The sequence below is a fragment of the Stegostoma tigrinum genome, chromosome 30 (assembly GCF_030684315.1).
Source record: "Stegostoma tigrinum isolate sSteTig4 chromosome 30, sSteTig4.hap1, whole genome shotgun sequence".
Taxonomy (NCBI): domain Eukaryota; kingdom Metazoa; phylum Chordata; class Chondrichthyes; order Orectolobiformes; family Stegostomatidae; genus Stegostoma; species Stegostoma tigrinum.
In genome coordinates this window covers 24,111,982-24,132,609 of record NC_081383.1, presented here as the reverse complement: position 1 = coordinate 24,132,609, position 20,628 = coordinate 24,111,982, and the positions used below count along the sequence as shown (strand labels likewise).

General features: G+C 42.8%; 1 protein-coding gene across 1 annotated transcript in view; it reads right to left on the bottom strand.

Annotated features, from left to right (window-relative positions):
- Window positions 1–10,558: 10,558 nt before the first annotated feature.
- Window positions 10,559–20,628, bottom strand: part of LOC132206059 (serine-rich adhesin for platelets-like) — a 34,974-nt gene continuing 24,904 nt past the window's right edge. The window contains exons 46-64 of the mRNA XM_059638428.1: window positions 20,382–20,543; window positions 19,601–19,834; window positions 19,134–19,280; window positions 18,660–18,821; window positions 17,880–18,113; window positions 17,413–17,559; window positions 16,939–17,100; window positions 16,157–16,390; window positions 15,690–15,836; window positions 15,216–15,377; window positions 14,435–14,668; window positions 13,968–14,114; window positions 13,494–13,655; window positions 12,713–12,946; window positions 12,246–12,392; window positions 11,772–11,933; window positions 11,380–11,473; window positions 11,117–11,224; window positions 10,559–10,670 (exon numbers count right to left, since the gene is read on the bottom strand). Coding sequence (XP_059494411.1) covers window positions 10,559–10,670; window positions 11,117–11,224; window positions 11,380–11,473; window positions 11,772–11,933; window positions 12,246–12,392; window positions 12,713–12,946; window positions 13,494–13,655; window positions 13,968–14,114; window positions 14,435–14,668; window positions 15,216–15,377; window positions 15,690–15,836; window positions 16,157–16,390; window positions 16,939–17,100; window positions 17,413–17,559; window positions 17,880–18,113; window positions 18,660–18,821; window positions 19,134–19,280; window positions 19,601–19,834; window positions 20,382–20,543 — 3,191 coding nt within the window. The remainder of the gene's footprint in view (window positions 10,671–11,116; window positions 11,225–11,379; window positions 11,474–11,771; window positions 11,934–12,245; window positions 12,393–12,712; window positions 12,947–13,493; window positions 13,656–13,967; window positions 14,115–14,434; window positions 14,669–15,215; window positions 15,378–15,689; window positions 15,837–16,156; window positions 16,391–16,938; window positions 17,101–17,412; window positions 17,560–17,879; window positions 18,114–18,659; window positions 18,822–19,133; window positions 19,281–19,600; window positions 19,835–20,381; window positions 20,544–20,628) is intronic.

The following is a 20,628-nucleotide window of genomic DNA, read 5'->3' as shown; positions in this document are numbered from 1 at the left end:
GTGAACCTCTGCTTAATGTGGAATGTCATCTTGGGACCTGGGACCCAGGCCCCAAGATGACATTCCACATTAAGCAGAGGTTCACCTGCACATCTGCCAATGTGGTATACTGCATCCACTGTACCCGGTGCGGCTTCCTCTACATTGGGGAAACCAAGCGGAGGCTTGGGGACCGCTTTGCAGAACACCTCCGCTCAGTTCGCAACAAACAACTGCACCTCCCAGTCGCAAACCATTTCCACTCCCCCTCCCATTCTCTAGATGACATGTCCATCATGGGCCTCCTGCACTGCCACAATGATGCCACCCGAAGGTTGCAGGAACAGCAACTCATATTCCGCCTGGGAACCCTGCAGCCATATGGTATCAATGTGGACTGCACCAGTTTCAAAATCTCCCCTTCCCCTACTGCATCCCTAAACCAGCCCAGTTCATCCCCTCCCCCCACTGCACCACACAACCAGCCCAGCTCTTCCCCCCAACCCACTGCATCCCAAAACCAGTCCAACCTGTCTCTTCCTCCCTAACCGGTTCTTCCTCTCACCCATCCCTTCCTCCCACCCCAAGCCGCACCCCCAGCTACCTACTAACCTCATCCCACCTCTTTGACCTGTCCGTCTTCCCTGGACTGACCTATCCCCTCCCTACCTCCCCACCTACACCCTCTCCACCTATCTTCTTTACTCTCCATCTTCGGTCCGCCTCCCCCTCTCTCCCTATTTATTCCAGTTCCCTCCCCCCATCCCCCTCTCTGATGAAGGGTCTAGGCCCGAAACGTCAGCTTTTGTGCTCCTGAGATGCTGCTTGGCCTGCTGTGTTCATCCAGCCTCACATTTTATTATCAACAAGGGAGTTGATGTCCACCTTCTTCCTCAACTGAGGATGCCCCAGCTCCATTGTCGACAGGGCCCTCAACCAGGTCCGACTCATCGCCCGCTCTTCCGCCATCACCCCTTCTCTTCCCTCCTGCAACAGTGATAGGGTTCCCCTTATCCTCACCTACCATTCTACCAGCATCCACATCCAGAAGATCATCACACGACATTTCCACCACCTCCAGTAAGATGCCACACCAGACACATATTCTCCACCCCTTTCTTGTCCATCTTCCGCAGGGACCGTTCCCTCTGGTACACCCTGGTCCACACTTCCTTCACCCCCAACACATCCCCACAGCCCTGCGCCACCTTCCCCTGTAATCGGCGAAGGTGCAACACCTGCCCATTTACCTCCTCCCTCCCTCCCCACTACCCAAGGGCCCTAACATACTTTCCAGGTAAAGCAACACTTCACCTGCACTTCCCAGAATCTGGTCTACTGCATTTGCTGCTCACAATGTGGTCTCCTCTAGATTAGATTACCAACAGTGTGGAAACAGGCCATTCAGCCCAGCAAGTCCACACTGCCCCTTGAAGCATCCCACCCAGACCCATCCCCCTGTAACCCACACACCCCTGAACACTTTAGCATGGCCAATCCACCTAGCCTGCACATCTTTGGACTGTGGGAGGAAACTGGAGCACCTGGAGGAAACCCACGCAGGCACAGGGAGAATGTGCTAACTCCACACAGACAGTCGCCCGAAGCTGGAATCAAACCTGGGTCCCTGGCACTGTGAGGCTGCAGTGCTAACCACTGTGCCACCGTGCCGCCCTCTACATTGGGGAAACAAAGTGTAGATTTGGCAACCGCTTTGCAGAACATCTACGTTTTGCTCACAAAAAAGACCCTGAACTACCTGTTGCCTGCCACTTCAATGCACCACCCTGCTCCCTGGCCAACATCTCTGTCTCTGGTTTGTGGCAGTGTTCTAGTGAAGCTCAATGCAAATTGGAGGAACAACACCTCATTTTTCGCTGAGGAACCCCATAGCCCTTTGGGCTCAATACTGAGTTCAATAATTTTAGGGCCTAAACTCTCCCATGTCCCAGACCCCTACCCCACACACCAGGACTTGTTACCACATAGCCTGCCATTACCCCCTGTTGTTAGTCTCTAACAGTCCCATTAACAACTATTCACCCTCCCAGCCTGATCGTTAGCAACTCCTTTGTCTGTCCAACTGTCTTTCTCTCTGTTTGGGCTCTATCCTATTGTTTACTCCCTACCCCACCCACCTCCCTATTTTCTGCATATAAACTGACGTTTCCCAGCCACCATCCATTCTAAGGTAGGGTCACTGGACCTGAAAACTCTGTTTTTGCCTTCACAGATGCTGCCAGACTTGTTGGGGTTTTCCAGCAACTTCAGTTCTTTCGGTTTTTAAATAATTTTCATAGACCGCCAACAGGAAAATAATATTCAAATCACTGGCAAAAGAAGGATTGGGACAGATTCGTGCAGTTAGGGCTAAGCTACTAAATGCTCATGCTGAGCTGCTGGACAATCAGATACAGCTCTTTAAGTCCTTGTTATACCACAAGGACAGATGCAGCATGGAACTCAACATCCTGATAAAACTGGGCTTTCTCCAGGGCCAGACTGAATACAAGGAACCTGGCCTAGCTGGCAACAACATGGTCACTCTGTGACACTGATAACATGTCAGAGGCAGCAGGAACACGCCTTTAATTAGCCACCTCAAGAGTTATATTGGGGTACTGGCGAGTGGGCTGCTGAACACATTCCCTGTGTTTAGAAAATATAAGTGAACAACTGGCAACCAATTTTACATTCTACATACCCCCCAGTATTAGTCCACAAATACCACTCATTGTGGGTGGCTGGAGGGCACATAATATTTTGGCCATAATAACTAATTAGCAAGTGTTGGCTTGGCACTGTCAAGTTCAACATTCATAAGGCTTTCTCTCGCTGACTGTTTAAGGACATTTGCACGTTTGTAATGGTGAAGTTCCTCTATGATTCCCTGTTCGTCCACAGCTACATTATTCAATTACTTTGGCTAAGTCATTCAGTGAGAGCCATGAATTATATTACATAATTATGGGAATTTGAGTGAATTTCTGGGAGGATTAGTCATTATGTTGATGCAGGTTGGGTGTGTGGGTGCAGTGAGAAAATTTCCTTAATAGGCTGTGCTACTGACGAAATCATGTTAGAAAGCTTTTATGATCTATTTTTGTGTGTTGTGCAACGAATCTGGGTCATTTAATCATGTTGTGTATTCAATATATCTTTGCATTTTCATGGTAGAAGTTAATATGAGAGGAACAGGGAATTTCTTACCTGAAGGATACAGACTGACAGTTCAGGAACGTTGAGATTATTTGACTGGAATACAGATTACCGACCTGCAGAAAATGGAAATGTTACATTCAATATGATGATTGCAATTAAATATAACATTTTCTTACCAGAATACTTAGATAACTTACTGCATCAAGAATGTTGTTTGATTCAGTTGTGTACGACAAGGCATTGATATTTTGCAGACTTGGTGTGAAAGGTAGGTTGAGCACAGTGAAGGTTATGTTAAATTCTTTCTCCTGAATTCCTTCTTCTGGTTTGACTGTCACAGGTACAACGGGAGGCTCCACTAGAAAACAGAAACAACAGAAAGCGAAGTTGATTTACAAATCCCATCAGTTTGCTGCCCGAAGACAACTCAGTGGAGAAAGCAAACTCGATCCCTCGAGAGATCAAAATACGAGGGATACTTCAAAATGAAAAGATGAAAATGATTTCAAATCATGGGTGAAAAGTACACCACAGAGACAACATGAAAATAATTGACAGAATCTGGACAAAGTAAATATCTATCTGTACCTGTCAATAAGGGGGTTGTATCAGTTGCAGATGCTTCTCTGGTGGTCACAGGTGTGACTGAGCGACTTGCTGTCATTGGAATAATAGGTGATTCTGTCACAGAAGATAGAATGTGAAAGACTGCGCCAAAAGGACTTGTATACAGACTCATTGAATCAAACAGGTCAGAAAAAGACCCTTTGCTCCAACTCATCCAGGTTTCCTCAATTAAACTCAACTTTTTTGCCTGTGTTTGGCCAATATCCCTTCAAAATTTTGGTATTCATGCAACTATCGAAATGACTTTTGAACGTTGTTAACAGAAACCACCTCCAGCACTTCGTCTGCAACTCATTCCAGTCATGGACAACCCTGTGTGTGAAATACCTGGCTTTGAAGTCCCTTTCAAATCTTTCCCCTGTCATCTGAAAACATGCTGAATAGCATTAGACTCCCCAGTCGTGGGGAAAAGATCTTGACTAGTCTTACGATGCCACGGATGAATTTTTTAACATCTGTAAGGTCACTCCACAATGTCCGAATGAACAGGGGTAAAAAAATCCACAGCTTATTCAGACTCTACTTATGCATCAATCCCGCCAGATTTGCTAACATGCTGATCAATTATATGCACTCTTTCCAGTTTGAGAAAGTTCTTCTCACAGCAGGCTGATCAAAATCACATGCAGTGCTGTAAATGTGGCCTCAATAATGTGCAAACCTTGTTGATGTGATTGGGGGATGGAATGTGGTTACTTTGTGTTTTAGGTTCATGACGAGACCACCCTGCAGCTGTGGTGCAAAATGTACATGTGAAGTCAATCAGAGATGTACAGTCGTGACCTGCAGTGGATGTCTGTGAGATTACAGTCCAAGATTCTATTGTCGCGAAATCAAATGATGACATGAATGAGGTGCAAAAAGCCATCTCTGGAATACCTTCGCAATATTGCAGCTTCACAGTTTCAAGTGCTGATTAAGATACTGACTAGCGTGAGACGATCATACTGCCAAGCAAGTGTCACTAGTTTATAAGGGCACTTTATGGTAGTCTGCTGACATCTCGTCCTTGTCAACCAGGGACATTATTCTGCAATAAAGTGGTTCTGCTTTGTGAAACATACAGGACAGTGAAAGACATGTGAATGCTACGAGAGTGGAGAAAACTGATACTCACCAGTTTTCGTGGTGAGCGACGACACTGTTGTTGCTTCAGATGTTGATGTCTGTGTCGAACTTGCTGTAGATGTTTCCGCTGCTGGACTGGGTGAGGCACGAGCTGTTGTAGTGGTCAGTGCTTCTGTGGATGTCTGTGAACTTAGATTCGATATTTCTGGTGCTGTAATAAAATGACAAACACTTGGATATGAGAGAACTCAACTGGAGAGAACAATGAGAAAATATTCCAACAGAAATTTGACTCCAAATATTCTTCATACATATGTTGCAAGATACCAAGAAAGAAAACATGGACAATTGGTATGATCAGGGTAACGCCAAGGAGGTTGCTGATTCTAACCAACAGCCAAATAAAGTCAGCATCATGCAACTTAAATATCCAGTTGTGTTTCATGTACCTGCTTTCCTCCGTAATCAATTCAAAAATTTGTCACTCGAAGAATAGTTCACAAGTGTGAATTTGTTTACCCACCAGTTGTTGATGAGACTGATGTCGTTGTTGAAACTTCAGAAGAGGACAGTGTTGACGTTGATGTAACTAAACTTGTTGAGCTCGCGGCTGCTGAAGTGGGTGGTGGCGTTGTCGGCATCTCCGTACTTGCACTCGAAGTTTCCTCCACTGTTGTTGAATCAGATTATATGACTATTTTCACACAAATACAGCAGGGAATGACACTTTTCCAAACTTGTCTAAAGTGTGAACTCTTCCAGTTACGATATCTCAAATGTCACAGAATTGCCATGAATGACACAAATTCTGATTTTTGTCATTAATTCAAGCATGAAGAGCCAATCGCACACGATAACCCACGCAACATTATTATAAACAATATGGTACAATCATGTTTTCAATGATTGGAAAAATTATTCTTTCTCATTTACAATACTTTCACAGAAAGGGTGAATTGAACATCGGCAAAAATTCTTTCATTTACTCACCACTTGTTGTGCCGCCGGCAGTAGTGACTGTAGTCGGTACACTTGTTGATGTTTCAGTCGGCCTCCCTGTAGTTATTGGTGTGACCGATGGAGTGAATGTCGTTGATCCACTTGTTGAAACTTCACTTGTGGACAGTGTTGCTGACGATGTTGTTGTGCTTGTGCCAATTGGAGTTGCTGTCGAGCTTGGTGACGTTGATGGAATGTGTGTACTTGCAGTCGAAGATTCTGTTCCTGAAATCGGTTACAGGATCATTCAGAAAATTCAAATACAATTGATCAAGATTTTCTGGATTGGCACAAAATGATGTAGCCAATTGTAAAACTTGTTCTTTGGATTGGGACAGGGACTGATGTCACTTTGTCTATTAGGTTCATTACTAGAGCACCCTGCGGCTGTGGGGCGACATGTGCTTGTGAAGTCAGTCACTGATGTACAGTCGTGACCTGCAGTGGATGTCTGTGAGATTACAGTCCGAGATTCTGTTGTCGCGAAATCAGATGATGACATGAATGAGGTGCACAAAGCCATCTCTGGAATACCATCGCAATATTGCAGCTTCACAGTTTCAAGTGCTGATTAAGATACTGACTAGAGTGAGACGATCATACTGCCAAGCAAGTATCACCAGTTTGTAAGTGCACCTTATGGTAGTCTGCCGACTTCTCATCCTTGTCAACCAGGGACATTATTCTGCAATAAATTGCTTGTGCTTTGTGAAACATACAGGACAGTGAAAGACATTTGAATGCTACGAGAGTGGAGAACACTGGTACTCACCAGTCTTTGAGGCGAGCGACGACACTGTCGTTGCTTCAGATGTTGATGTCTGAGTCGAACTTGCCGTAGATATTTCCGCTGCTGGACTGGGTGAGGCACGAGCTGTTCTAGAGGTCAGTGCTTCTGTGGATGTCTGTGAACTTAGATTCGATGTTTCTGGTGCTGAAATTAAATGACAAACACTTGGATATTAGAGAACTCAACTGTAGAGAACAATGTGAAAATATTCCAACAGAAATGGTACTCCAAGTTATCTTCACATAGATTTGGCCAGATACAAAGAAAGAAAACAGGGGCAATTGGGATGACTAGGGGAACACCAAGGATGGTGCCGATTGTGACCAGCGGCAAAGTAAAGTCAGCATCGTGCAACTTAAATATTCAGTTTTGTTTCATGTACCTGCTTTCCTCTGTAATCAATACAAAAATTTGTCACTCGAAGAATAGTTCACAAGTGTGAATTTGTTTACCCACCAGTTGTTGATGAGACTGATGTAGTTGTTGAAACTTCAGCAGACGACAGTGTTGATGTTGATGTAACTGAACTTGTTGAGCTCGCGGCTGATGAAGTGGGTGGTGGCGTTGTCGGGATCTCCGGACTTGCACTCGAAGTTTCCTCCACTGTTGTTGGATCAGATTACATTATTATTTTCACAAAAATACAGCAGGGAATGAGACTTTTCCAAATTGGTCTAAAGTGTGAACTCTTCCAGTTATGATATCTCAAATGTCACAGAATTGCCATGAATGACACAAATTCTGATTTTTGTCCTTAATTCAAGCTGAACTGCCAATCGCAGACGATAACCCATGCAACATTATTATAAACAACATGGTAGAATCATGTTTTCAAAGATTTTTCCAATAATTCTTTCTCATTTCCAATACTTTCACAGAAAGGCTGAGTTGAACATGGGCAAAAATTCTTTCATTTACTCACCACTTGTTGTGCCGCCTGCAGTAGTGACTGTAGTCGGTACACTTGTTGATGTTTCAGTCGGCCTCCCTGTAGTTATTGGTGTGACCGATGGAGTGAAAGTCGTTGATCCACTTGCTGAAACTTCACTTGTGGACAGTGTTGCTGACGATGTTGTTGTGCTTGTGCCAATTGGAGTTGATGTCGAGCTTGGTGACGTTGATGGAATGTGTGCACTTGCAGTCGAAGATTCTGTTCCTGAAATAGGTTACAGGATCATTCGGAAAATTCAAATACAATTGATCAAGATTTTCTGGATTCATACAAAATGATGAAGCCAATTGTAAAACTTCTTATTTGGATTGGGACAGTAAATGATGTTACTTTGTATTTTAGGTTCATTACTAGAGCACCCTGCAGCTGTGGGGCGACTTGTGCTTGTGGTGTCAGTCACTGATGTACAGTCGTGACTTGAAGTGGATGTCTGTGAGATTACTGTCCGAGATTCTGTTGTCGTTAAATGAGATTATTTCATGAATGAGCAGCAAAAAACCATCACTGGAATACCATCCCATTATTGCAGCTTCACAGTTTCAAGTGCTGATTAAGATACTGACTAGCGTGAGACGATCATACTGCCAAGCAAGTGTCACTAGTTTGTAAGGGCACCTTATGGTATTCTGCTGACAGCTTGTCCTTGTCAACCAGGGACATTATTCTGCAATAAATTGCTTATGCTTTGTGAAACATACAGGACAGTGAAAGACATGTGAATGCTACGAGAGTGGAGAACACTTGTACTCACCAGTTGTCGGTGCGAGTGACGACACTGTTGTTGCTTCAGACTTTGACGTCTGTGTCGAACTTGCCGTAGATGTTTCCGCTGCTGGACTGGATGAGGCACGAGCTGTTGTCGTGGTCAGTGCTTCTGTGGATGTCTGTAAACTTAGATTCGATGTTTCTGGTGCTATAATAAAACAACAAACACTTGGATATAAGAGAACTGAACTGGAGAGAACAATATGAAAATATTCCAACAGAAATTTTACTCCAGGTAATCTTCATACATATGTTGCAAGATACCAAGAAACAGAACATCGACAATTGGCATGATTCGGATAACGCCAAGGATGTTGCCTATTCTAACCAGTGGCCAAATAAAGTCAGCATCATGCAACTTAAATATTCAGTTGTGTTTCATGTACCTGCTTTCCTGCGTAATCAGTTCAAAAATCTGTCACTCGAAGAATAGTTCACAAGTGTGAATTTGTTTACCCACCAGTTGTTGATGAGACTGATGTAGTTGTTGAAACTTCAGCAGGGGCCAGTGTTGACGTTGATGCAACTGAACTTGCTGCGCTCGCGGCTGCTGAAGTGGGTGGTGGCGTTGTCGGCATCTCCGTACTTGCACTCGAAGTTTCCTCCACTGTTGTTGAATCAGATTACATTATTATTTTCACAAAAATACAGCAGGGAACGAGACTTTTCCAACCTTGACTAAAGTTTGACCTCTTCCAGTTACGATATCTCAAATGTCACAGAATTGCCATGAATGACACAAATTCTGATTTTTGTCATTAATTCAAGCATGAAGAGCCAATCGCACACGATAAGCCATGCAACATTATTATAAACAACATGGTACAATCATGTTTTCAAAGATTTTTCCAATCATTCTTTCTCATTTACAATACTTTCACAGAAAGGGTGAGTTGAACATCGGCAAAAATTCTTTCATTTACTCACCACTTGTTGTGCCGCCGGCAGTAGTGACTGTAGTCGGTACACTTGTTGATGTTTCAGTCGGCCTCCCTGTAGTTATTGGTGTGACCGATGGAGTGAAAGTCGTTGATCCAGTTGTTGAAACCACACTTGTGGACAGTGTTGCTGACGATGCTGTGGTGCTTGTGCCGATTGGAGTTGATGTCGAGCTTGGTGACGTTGATGGAATGTGTGTACTTGCTGTGGAAGATTCTGTTCCTGAAATAGGTTGCAGGATCATTCATAAAATTCAAATACAATTGATCAAGATTTTCTGGATTCGCACAAAATGATGTAGCCAATTGTAAAACTTGTTCTTTGGATTGGGACAGGGACTGATGTCACTTTGTCTTTTAGGTTCATTACGAGAGCACCCTGCGGCTGTGGGGCGACATGTGCTTGTGAAGTCTGTTCCTGATGTACAGTCGTGACCTGCAGTGAATGTCTGTGAGATGACAGTCTGAGATTCTGTTGTCGTTAAATGAGATTACAACATGAATGAGCAGCACAAAACCATCACTGAAATACCATCCCAATATTGCAGCTTCACAGTTGCAAGTGTGATCAAGATAATGACTAGAGTGAGACGATCATACTGCCAAGCAAGTATCACCAGTTTGTAACTGCACCTTATGGTAGTCTGCCGACTTCTCGTCCTTGTCAACAAGCTACATTATTCTGCAATAAATCGCTTCTGCTTTATGAAACATACAGGACAGTGAAAGACATTTGAATGCTACCAGAGTGGAGAACACTTGTACTCACCAGTTGTCGAGGTGAGCGACGACACTGTTGTTGCTTCAGATGTTGATGTCTGAGTCGAACTTGCCGTGGATTTTTCCGCTGCTGGACTGGGTGAGGCACGAGCTGTTGTAGAGGTCAGTGCTTCTGTGGATGTCTGTGAACTTAGATTCGATGTTTCTGTTGCTGTAATATAATGAGAAACACGTGGATATTAGAGAACTCAACTGGAGAGAACAATGTGAAAATATTCCAACAGAAATGGTACTCCATGTAATCTTCATACATATGTTGCAAGATACCAAGAAGGAAAACATGGGCAATTGGTATGACCAGGGTAACGCCAAGGATGTTGCCGATTCGAACCAGCGGCCAAATAAAGTCAGCATCATGCTCCTTAAATATTCAGTTGTGTTTCATGTACCTGCTTTCTTCTGTAATCAATTCAAAAATTTGTCATTCGAAGAATAGTTCACAAGTGTGAATTTGTTTACCCACCAGTTGTTGAAGAGACTGATGTAGTTGTTGAAACTTCAGAAGAGGACAGTGTTGACGTTGATGCAACTGAACTTGCTGCGCTCGTGGCTGCTGAAGTGGGTGGTGGCGTTGTCGGGATCTCCGGACTTGCACTCGAAGTTTCCTCCACTGTTGTTGAATCAGATTACATTATTATTTTCACACAAATACAGCAGTGAACGACACTTTTCAAAACTTGTCTAAAGTGTGAACTCTTCCAGTTACAATATCTCAAATGTCACAGAATTGCCATGAATGACACAAATTCTGATTTTTGTCATTAATTCAAGCATGAAGAGCCAATCGCACACGATAAGCCATGCAACATTATTATAAACAATATGGTACAATCATGTTTTCAATGATTGGAAAAATTATTCTTTCTCATTTACAATACTTTCACAGAAAGGGTGAGTTGAACATCGGCAAAAATTCTTTCATTTACTCACCACTTGTTGTGCCGCCGGCAGTAGTGACTGTAGTCGGTACACTTGTTGATGTTTCAGTCGGCCTCCCTGTAGTTATTGGTGTGACCGATGGAGTGAAAGTCGTTGATCCACTTGCTGAAACCTCACTTGTGGACAGTGTTGCTGACGATGTTGTTGTGCTTGTGGTGATTGGAGTTGATGTCGAGCTTGGTGACGTTGATGGAATGTGTGTACTTGCAGTCGAAGATTCTGTTCCTGAAATAGGTTACAGGATCATTCAAAATTTTCAAATACAATTGATCAAGATTTTCTGGATTCGCACAAAATGATGTTGCCAATTGTAAACCTTGATCTTTGGATTGGGACAGGAACTGATGTTACTTTTTCTTTTGGATACATTACTGGAGCACCCTGCAGCAGTGGGGCGATTTGTGCTTGTGAAGTCTGTCACTGATGTACAGTCGTGACCTGCAGTGAATGTCTGTGAGATGCCAGTCTGAGATTCTGTTGTCGTTAAATGAGATTATGACATGCATGAGCAGCAAAAAACCATCACTGGAATATCAGCCCAGTATTGCAGCTTCACAGTTTCAAGTCCTGATTAAGATACTGACCAGCGTGAGACGATCATACTGCCAAGCAAGTGTCACTAGTTTGGAAGGGCACCTTATGGTAGTCTGCTGACATCTCGTCCTTGTCAACCAGGGACATTATTCTGCAATAAATTGCTTCTGCTTTGTGAAACAAACAGGACAGTGAAAGACATGTGAATGCTATGAGAGTGGAGAACACTGGTACTCACCAGTTGTCGTTGCGAGCGACGACACTGTTGTTGCTTCAGATGTTGATGTCTGAGTCAAACTTGCCGTAGATGTTTCCACTGCAGGACTGGATGAGGCACGCGCTGTTGTAGAGGTCAGTGCTTCTGTGGATGTCTGTGAACTTAGATTCGATGTTTCTGGTGCTATAATAAAATGACAAACACTTGGATATTAGAGAACTCAACTGTAGAGAACAATATGAAAATATTCCAACAGAAATTTTACTCCAGGTAATCTTCATACACATGTTGCAAGATACCAAGAAAGAGAACATCGACAATTGGCATGATTCGGGTAACGCTAAGGATGTTGCCTTTTCTAAACAGTGGCCAAATAAAGTCAGCGTCATGCAACTTAAATATTCAGTTGTGTTTCATGTACCTGCTTTCCTCCGTAATCAATTCAAAAATTTGTCACTCGAAGAATAGTTCACAAGTGTGAATTTGTTTACCTACCAGTTGTTGATGAGACTGATGTAGTTGTTGAAACTTCAGAAGAGGACAGTGTTGACGTTGAAGCAACTGAACTTGCTGCGTTCGCGGCTGCTGAAGTGGGTGGTGGCGTTGTCGGGATCTCCGGACTTGCACTCGAAGTTTCCTCCACTGTTGTTGAATCAGATTACATTATTATTTTCACACAAATACAGCAGGGAACGAGACTTTTCCAAACTTGTCTAAAGTTTGACCTCTTCCAGTTACAATATCTCAAATGTCACAGAATTGCCATCAATGACACAAATTCTGATTTTTGTCATTAATTCAAGCATGAAGAGCCAATCGCACACGATAAGCCATGCAACATTATTATAAACAATATGGTACAATCATGTTTTCAATGATTGGAAAAATTATTCTTTCTCATTTACAATACTTTCACAGAAAGGGTGAGTTGAACATCGGCAAAAATTCTTTCATTTACTCACCACTTGTTGTGCCGCCGGCAGTAGTGACTGTAGTCGGTACACTTGTTGATGTTTCAGTCGGCCTCCCTGTAGTTATTGGTGTGACCGATGGAGTGAAAGTCGTTGATCCACTTGCTGAAACTTCACTTGTGGACAGTGTTGCTGACGATGTTGTTGTGCTTGTGCCAATTGGAGTTGATGTCGAGCTTGGTGACGTTGATGGAATGTGTGCACTTGCAGTGGAAGATTCTGTTCCTGAAATAGGTTACAGGATCATTCAGAAAATTCAAATGCAATTGATCAAGATTTTCTGGATTCGCACAAAATGATGTAGCCAATTGTAAACCTTGATCTTTGGATTGGGACAGGGACTGATGTTACTTTTTCTTTTGGATTCATTACTGGAGCACCCTGCAGCAGTGGGGCGATTTGTGCTTGTGAAGTCTGTCACTGATGTACAGTCGTGACCTGCAGTGAATGTCTGTGAGATGCCAGTCTGAGATTCTGTTGTCGTTAAATGAGATTATGACATGAATGAGCAGCAAAAAACCATCACTGGAATACCAGCCCTGTATTGCAGCTTCACAGTTTCAAGTGCTGATTAAGATACTGACTAGCGTGAGACGATCATACTGCCAAGCAAGTGTCACTAGTTTGGAAGGGCACCTTATGTTAGTCTGCTGACATCTCGTCCTTGTCAACCAGGGACATTATTCTGCAATAAATTGCTTCTGCTTTGTGAAACATACAGGACAGTGAAAGACATGTGAATGCTACGAGAGTGGAGAACACTGGTACTCACCAGTTGTCGTTGCGAGCGACGACACTGTTGTTTCTTCATATGTTGACGTCTGTGTCAAACTTGCCGTAGATGTTTCCGCTGCAGGACTGGATGAGGCACGCGCTGTTGTAGAGGTCAGTGCTTCTGTGGATGTCTGTGAACTTAGATTCGATGTTTCTGGTGCTATAATAAAATGACAAACACTTGGATATTAGAGAACTCAACTGTAGAGAACAATATGAAAATATTCCAACAGAAATTTTACTCCAGGTAATCTTCATACACATGTTGCAAGATACCAAGAAAGAGAACATCGACAATTGGCATGATTCAGGTAACGCTAAGGATGTTGCCTTTTCTAAACAGTGGCCAAATAAAGTCAGCGTCATGCAACTTAAATATTCAGTTGTGTTTCATGTACCTGCTTTCCTCCGTAATCAATTCAAAAATTTGTCATTCGAAGAATAGTTCACAAGTGTGAATTTGTTTACCTACCAGTTGTTGATGAGACTGATGTAGTTGTTGAAACTTCAGAAGAGGACAGTGTTGACGTTGATGCAACTGAACTTGCTGCGCTCGCGGCTGCTGAAGTGGGTGGTGGCGTTGTCGGGATCTCCGGACTTGCACTCGAAGTTTCCTCCACTGTTGTTGAATCAGATTACATTATTATTTTCACACAAATACAGCAGGGAACGAGACTTTTCCAAACTTGTCTAAAGTTTGACCTCTTCCAGTTACAATATCTCAAATGTCACAGAATTGCCATGAATGACACAAATTCTGATTTTTGTCATTAATTCAAGCATGAAGAGCAAATCCCACACGATAAGCCATGCAACATTATTATAAACAACATGGTAGAATCATGTTTTCAATGATTGGAAAAATTATTCTTTCTCATTTACAATACTTTCACAGAAAGGGTGAGTTGAACATCGGCAAAAATTCCTTCATTTACTCACCACTTGTTGTGCCGCCGGCAGTAGTGACTGTAGTCGGTACACTTGTTGATGTTTCAGTCGGCCTCCCTGTAGTTATTGGTGTGACCGATGGAGTGAAAGTCGTTGATCCACTTGCTGAAACTTCACTTGTGGACAGTGTTGCTGACGATGTTGTTGTGCTTGTGCCAATTGGAGTTGATGTCGAGCTTGGTGACGTTGATGGAATGTGTGCACTTGCAGTGGAAGATTCTGTTCCTGAAATAGGTTACAGGATCATTCAGAAAATTCAAATGCAATTGATCAAGATTTTCTGGATTCGCACAAAATGATGGAGCCAATTGTAAAACTTGTTCTTTGGATTGGGACAGGGACTGATGTTACTTTTTCTTTTGGATTCATTACTGGAGCACCCTGCAGCAGTGGGGCGATTTGTGCTTGTGAAGTCTGTCACTGATGTACAGTCGTGACCTGCAGTGAATGTCTGTGAGATGCCAGTCTGAGATTCTGTTGTCGTTAAATGAGATTATGACATGAATGAGCAGCCAAAAACCATCACTGGAATACCAGCCCAGTATTGCAGCTTCACAGTTTCAAGTGCTGATTAAGATACTGACTAGCGTGAGACGATCATACTGCCAAGCAAATGTCACTAGTTTGTAAGGGCACCTTATGGTAGTCTGCTGACATCTCGTCCTTGTCAACCAGAGACATTATTCTTCAATAAATTGCTTCTGCTTTGTGAAACATACAGGACAGTGAAAGACATGTGAATGCTACGAGAGTGGAGAACACTGGTACTCACCAGTTGTCGTGGCGAGCGACGACACTGTTGTTGCTTCAGATGTTGACGTCTGTGTCAAACTTGCCGTAGATGTTTCCGCTGCAGGACTGGATGAGGCACGCGCTGTTGTAGAGGTCAGTGCTTCTGTGGATGTCTGTGAACTTAGATTCGATGTTTCTGGTGCTATAATAAAATGACAAACACTTGGATATTAGAGAACTCAACTGTAGAGAACAATATGAAAATATTCCAACAGAAATTTTACTCCAGGTAATCTTCATACACATGTTGCAAGATACCAAGAAAGAGAACATCGACAATTGGCATGATTTGGGTAACGCCAAGGATGTTGCCTATTCTAACCAGTGGCCAAATAAAGTCAGCATCATTCAACTTAAATATTCAGTTTTGTTTCATGGACCTGCTTTCCTCCGTAATCAATTCAAAAATTTGTCACTCGAAGAATAGTTCACAAGTGTGAATTTGTTTACCCACCAGTTGTTGATGAGACTGATGTAGTTGTTGAAACTTCAGAAGAGGACAGTGTTGACGTTGATGCAACTGAACTTGCTGCGCTCGTGGCTGCTGAAGTGGGTGGTGGCGTTGTCGGGATCTCCGGACTTGCACTCGAAGTTTCCTCCACTGTTGTTGAATGAGATTACATTATTATTTTCACACAAATACAGCAGGGAACGAGACTTTTCCAAACTTGTCTAAAGTTTGACCTCTTCCAGTTACAATATCTCAAATGTCACAGAATTGCCATCAATGACACAAATTCTGATTTTTGTCATTAATTCAAGCATGAAGAGCCAATCGCACACGATAAGCCATGCAACATTATTATAAACAACATGGTACAATCATGTTTTCAATGATTGGAAAAATTATTCTTTCTCATTTACAATACTTTCACAAAAAGGGTGAGTTGAACATCGGCAAAAAGTCTTTCATTTACTCACCACTTGTTGTGCCGCCGGCAGTAGTGACTGTAGTCGCTACACTTGTTGATGTTTCAGTCGGCCTCCCTGTAGTTATTGGTGTGACCGATGAAGTGAAAGTCGTTGATCCACTTGTTGAAACTTCACTTGTGGACAGTGTTGCTGACGATGCTGTTGTGCTTGTGGCGATTGGAGCTGATGTCGAGCTTGGTGACGTTGATGGAATGTGTGTACTTGCAGTCGAAGATTCTGTTCCTGAAATAGGTTACAGGATCATTCAGAATTTTCAAATACAATTGATCAAGATTTTCAGGATTCGCAGAAAACGATGTAGCCAATTGTAAAACTTGTTCTTTGGATTGGGACAGGGACTGATGTTACTTTTTCTTTTGGATTCATTACTGGAGCACCCTGCAGCAGTGGGGCGATTTGTGCTTGTGAAGTCTGTCACTGATGTACAGTCGTGACCTGCAGTGGATGTCTGTGAGATTACAGTCCGAGATTCTGTTGTCGTTAAATGAGATTATGTCATGAATGAGCAGCATAAAACCATCAGTGGAATACCATCCCAATATTGCAGCTTCACAGTTTCAAGTGCTGATTAAGATACTCATCAGCGTGAGACTATAACACAGCCAAGCAAAGTATCACTAGTTTATAAATGGACCTTATGGTACTCTGCTGACGTCTCGTCCTTGTCAACAAGGAACATTATTCTGCGATAAATTGCTTATGCTTTGTGAAACATACAGGACAGTGAAAGACATTTGAATGCTACGAGAGTGGAGAACACTTGCACTCACCAGTTGTCGTGGTGAGCGACGACACTGTTGTTGCTTCAGATGTTGATGTCTGTGTCGAACTTGGCATCGATGTTTCCGCTGCTGGACTGGGTGAGGCACGAGCTGTTGTAGAGGTCAGTGCTTCTGTGGATGTCTGTGAACTTAGATTCGATGTTTCTGGTGCTGAAATTAAATGACAAACACTTGGATATGAGAGAACTCAATTGGAGAGAACAATGTGAAAATATTCCAACAGAAATGGTACTCCACGTAATCTTCAGATAGATATGGCCAGATACCAAAAAAGAAAACATGGGCAATTGGTATGACCAGGGTAACGCCAAGGATGTTGCCGATTGTAACCAGCGGCCAAGTAAAGTCAGCATCATGCTCCTTAAATATTCAGTTGTGTTTCATGTACCAGCTTTCCTCTGCAATCAATACAAAAATTTGTCACTCGAAGAATAGTTCACAAGTGTGAATTTGTTTACCCACCAGTTGTTGATGAGACTGATGTAGTTGTTGAAACTTCAGCAGACGACAGTGTTGACGGTGATGTAACTAAACTTGTTGAGCGCTCGGCTGATGAAGTGGGTGGTGGCGTTGTCGGGATCTCCGGACTTGCACTCGAAGTTTCCTCCACTGTTGTTGAATAAGATTACATTATTATTTTCACAAAAATACATCAGGGAACGAGACTTTTCCAAACTTGTCTAAAGTGTGAACTCTTCCAGTTACGATATCTCAAATGTCACAGAATTGCCATGAATGACACAAAATCTGATTTTTGTCATTAATTCAAGCATGAAGAGCCAATCCCACACGATAAGCCATGCAACATTATTATAAACAACATGGTACAATCATGTTTTGAATGATGTTTCCAATCATTCCTTCTCATTTACAATACTTTCACAGAAAGGGTGAGTTGAACATCGGCAAAAATTCTTTCATTTACTCACCACTTGTTGTGCCGCCGGCAGTAGTGACTGCAGTCGGTACACTTGTTGATGTTTCAGTCGGCCTCCCTGTAGTTATTGGTGTGACCGATGGAGTGAAAGTCGTTGATCCACTTGCTGAAACTTCACTTGTGGACAGTGTTGCTGACGATGTTGTTGTGCTTGTGCCAATTGGAGTTGATGTCGAGCTTGGTGACGTTGATGGAATGTGTGTACTTGCAGTGGAAGATTCTGTTCCTGAAATAGGTTACAGGATCATTCAGAAAATTCAAATACAATTGATCAAGATTTTCTGGTTTCGCAAAAAATGATGTAGCCAATTGTAAACCTTATCTTTGGATTGGGACAGGAACTGATGTTACTTTTTCTTTTGGATTCATTACTGGAGCACCCTGCAGCAGTGGGGCGATTTGTGCTTGTGAAGTCTGTCACTGATGTACAGTCGTGACCTGCAGTGAATGTCTGTGAGATGCCAGTCTGAGATTCTGTTGTCGTTAAATGAGATTATGACATGAATGAGCAGCAAAAAACCATCACTGGAATACCAGCCCAGTATTGCAGCTTCACAGTTTCAAGTGCTGATTAAGATACTGACTAGCGTGAGACGATCATACTGCCAAGCAAGTGTCACTAGTTTGGAAGGGCACCTTATGGTAGTCTGCTGACATCTCGTCCTTGTCAACCAGGGACATTATTCTGCAATAAATTGCTTCAGCTTTGTGAAACATACAGGACAGTGAAAGACATGTGAATGCTACGAGAGTGGAGAACACTGGTACTCACCAGTTGTCGTGGCGAGCGACGACACTGTTGTTGCTTCAGATGTTGACATCTGTGTCAAACTTGCCGTAGATGTTTCCGCTGCAGGACTGGATGAGGCACGCGCTGTTGTAGAGGTCAGTGCTTCTGTGGATGTCTGTGAACTTAGATTCGATGTTTCTGGTGCTATAATAAAATGACAAACACTTGGATATTAGAGAACTCAACTGTAGAGAACAATATGAAAATATTCCAACAGAAATTTTACTCCAGGTAATCTTCATACACATGTTGCAAGATACCAAGAAAGAGAACATCGACAATTGGCATGATTCGGGTAACGCTAAGGATGTTGCCTTTTCTAAACAGTGGCCAAATAAAGTCAGCGTCATGCAACTTAAATATTCAGTTGTGTTTCATGTACCTGCTTTCCTCCGTAATCAATTCAAAAATTTGTCACTCGAAGAATAGCTCACAAGTGTGAATTTGTTTACCCACCAGTTGTTGATGAGACTGATGTAGTTGTTGAAACTTCAGAAGAGGACAGTGTTGACGTTGAAGCAACTGAACTTGCTGCGCTCGCGGCTGCTGAAGTGGGTGGTGGCGTTGTCGGGATCTCCGTACTTGCAATCGAAGTTTCCTCCACTGTTGTTGAATCAGATTACATTATTATTTTCACACAAATACAGCAGGGAACGAGACTTTTCCAAACTTGTCTAAAGTTTGACCTCTTCCAGTTACAATATCTCAAATGTCACAGAATTGCCATGAATGACACAAATTCTGATTTTTGTCATTAATTCAAGCATGAAGAGCCAATCGCACACGATAAGCCATGCAACATTATTATAAACAACATGGTACAATCATGTTTTCAATGATTGGAAAAATTATTCTTTCTCATTTACAATACTTTCACAGAAAGGGTGAGTTGAACATCGGCAAAAATTCTTTCATTTACTCACCACTTGTTGTGCCGCCGGCAGTAGTGACTGTAGTCGGTACACTTGTTGATGTTTCAGTCGGCCTCCCTGTAGTTATTGGTGTGACCGATGTAGTGAAAGTTGTTGATCCACTTGCTGAAACTTCACTTGTGGACAGTGTTGCTGACGATGTTGTTGTGCTTGTGCCAATTGGAGTTGATGTCGAGCTTGGTGACGTTGATGGAATGTGTGCACTTGCAGTGGAAGATTCTGTTCCTGAAATAGGTTACAGGATCATTCAGAAAATTCAAATACAATTGATCAAGATTTTCTGGTTTCGCAAAAAATGATGTAGCCAATTGTAAAACTTGTTCTTTGGATTGGGACAGGGACTGATGTTACTTTTTCTTTTGGATTCATTACTGGAGCACCCTGCAGCAGTGGGGCGATTTGTGCTTGTGAAGTCTGTCACTGATGTACAGTCGTGACCTGCAGTGAATGTCTGTGAGATGCCAGTCTGAGATTCTGTTGTCGTTAAATGAGATTATGACATGAATGAGCAGCAAAAAACCATCACTGGAATACCAGCCCAGTATTGCAGCTTCACAGTTTCAAGTGCTGATTAAGATACTGACTAGCGTGAGACGATCATACTGCCAAGCAAATGTCACTAGTTTGTAAGGGCACCTTATGGTAGTCTGCTGACATCTCGTCCTTGTCAACCAGGGACATTATTCTTCAATAAATTGCTTCTGCTTTGTGAAACATACAGGACAGTGAAAGACATGTGAATGCTACGAGAGTGGAGAACACTGGTACTCACCAGTTGTCGTGGCGAGCGACGACACTGTTGTTGCTTCAGATGTTGACGTCTGTGTCAAACTTGCCGTAGATGTTTCCGCTGCAGGACTGGATGAGGCACGCGCTGTTGTAGAGGTCAGTGCTTCTGTGGATGTCTGTGAACTTAGATTCGATGTTTCTGGTGCTGTAATAAAATGACAAACACTTGGATATTAGAGAACTCAACTGTCGAGAACAATATGAAAATATTCCAACAGAAATTTTACTCC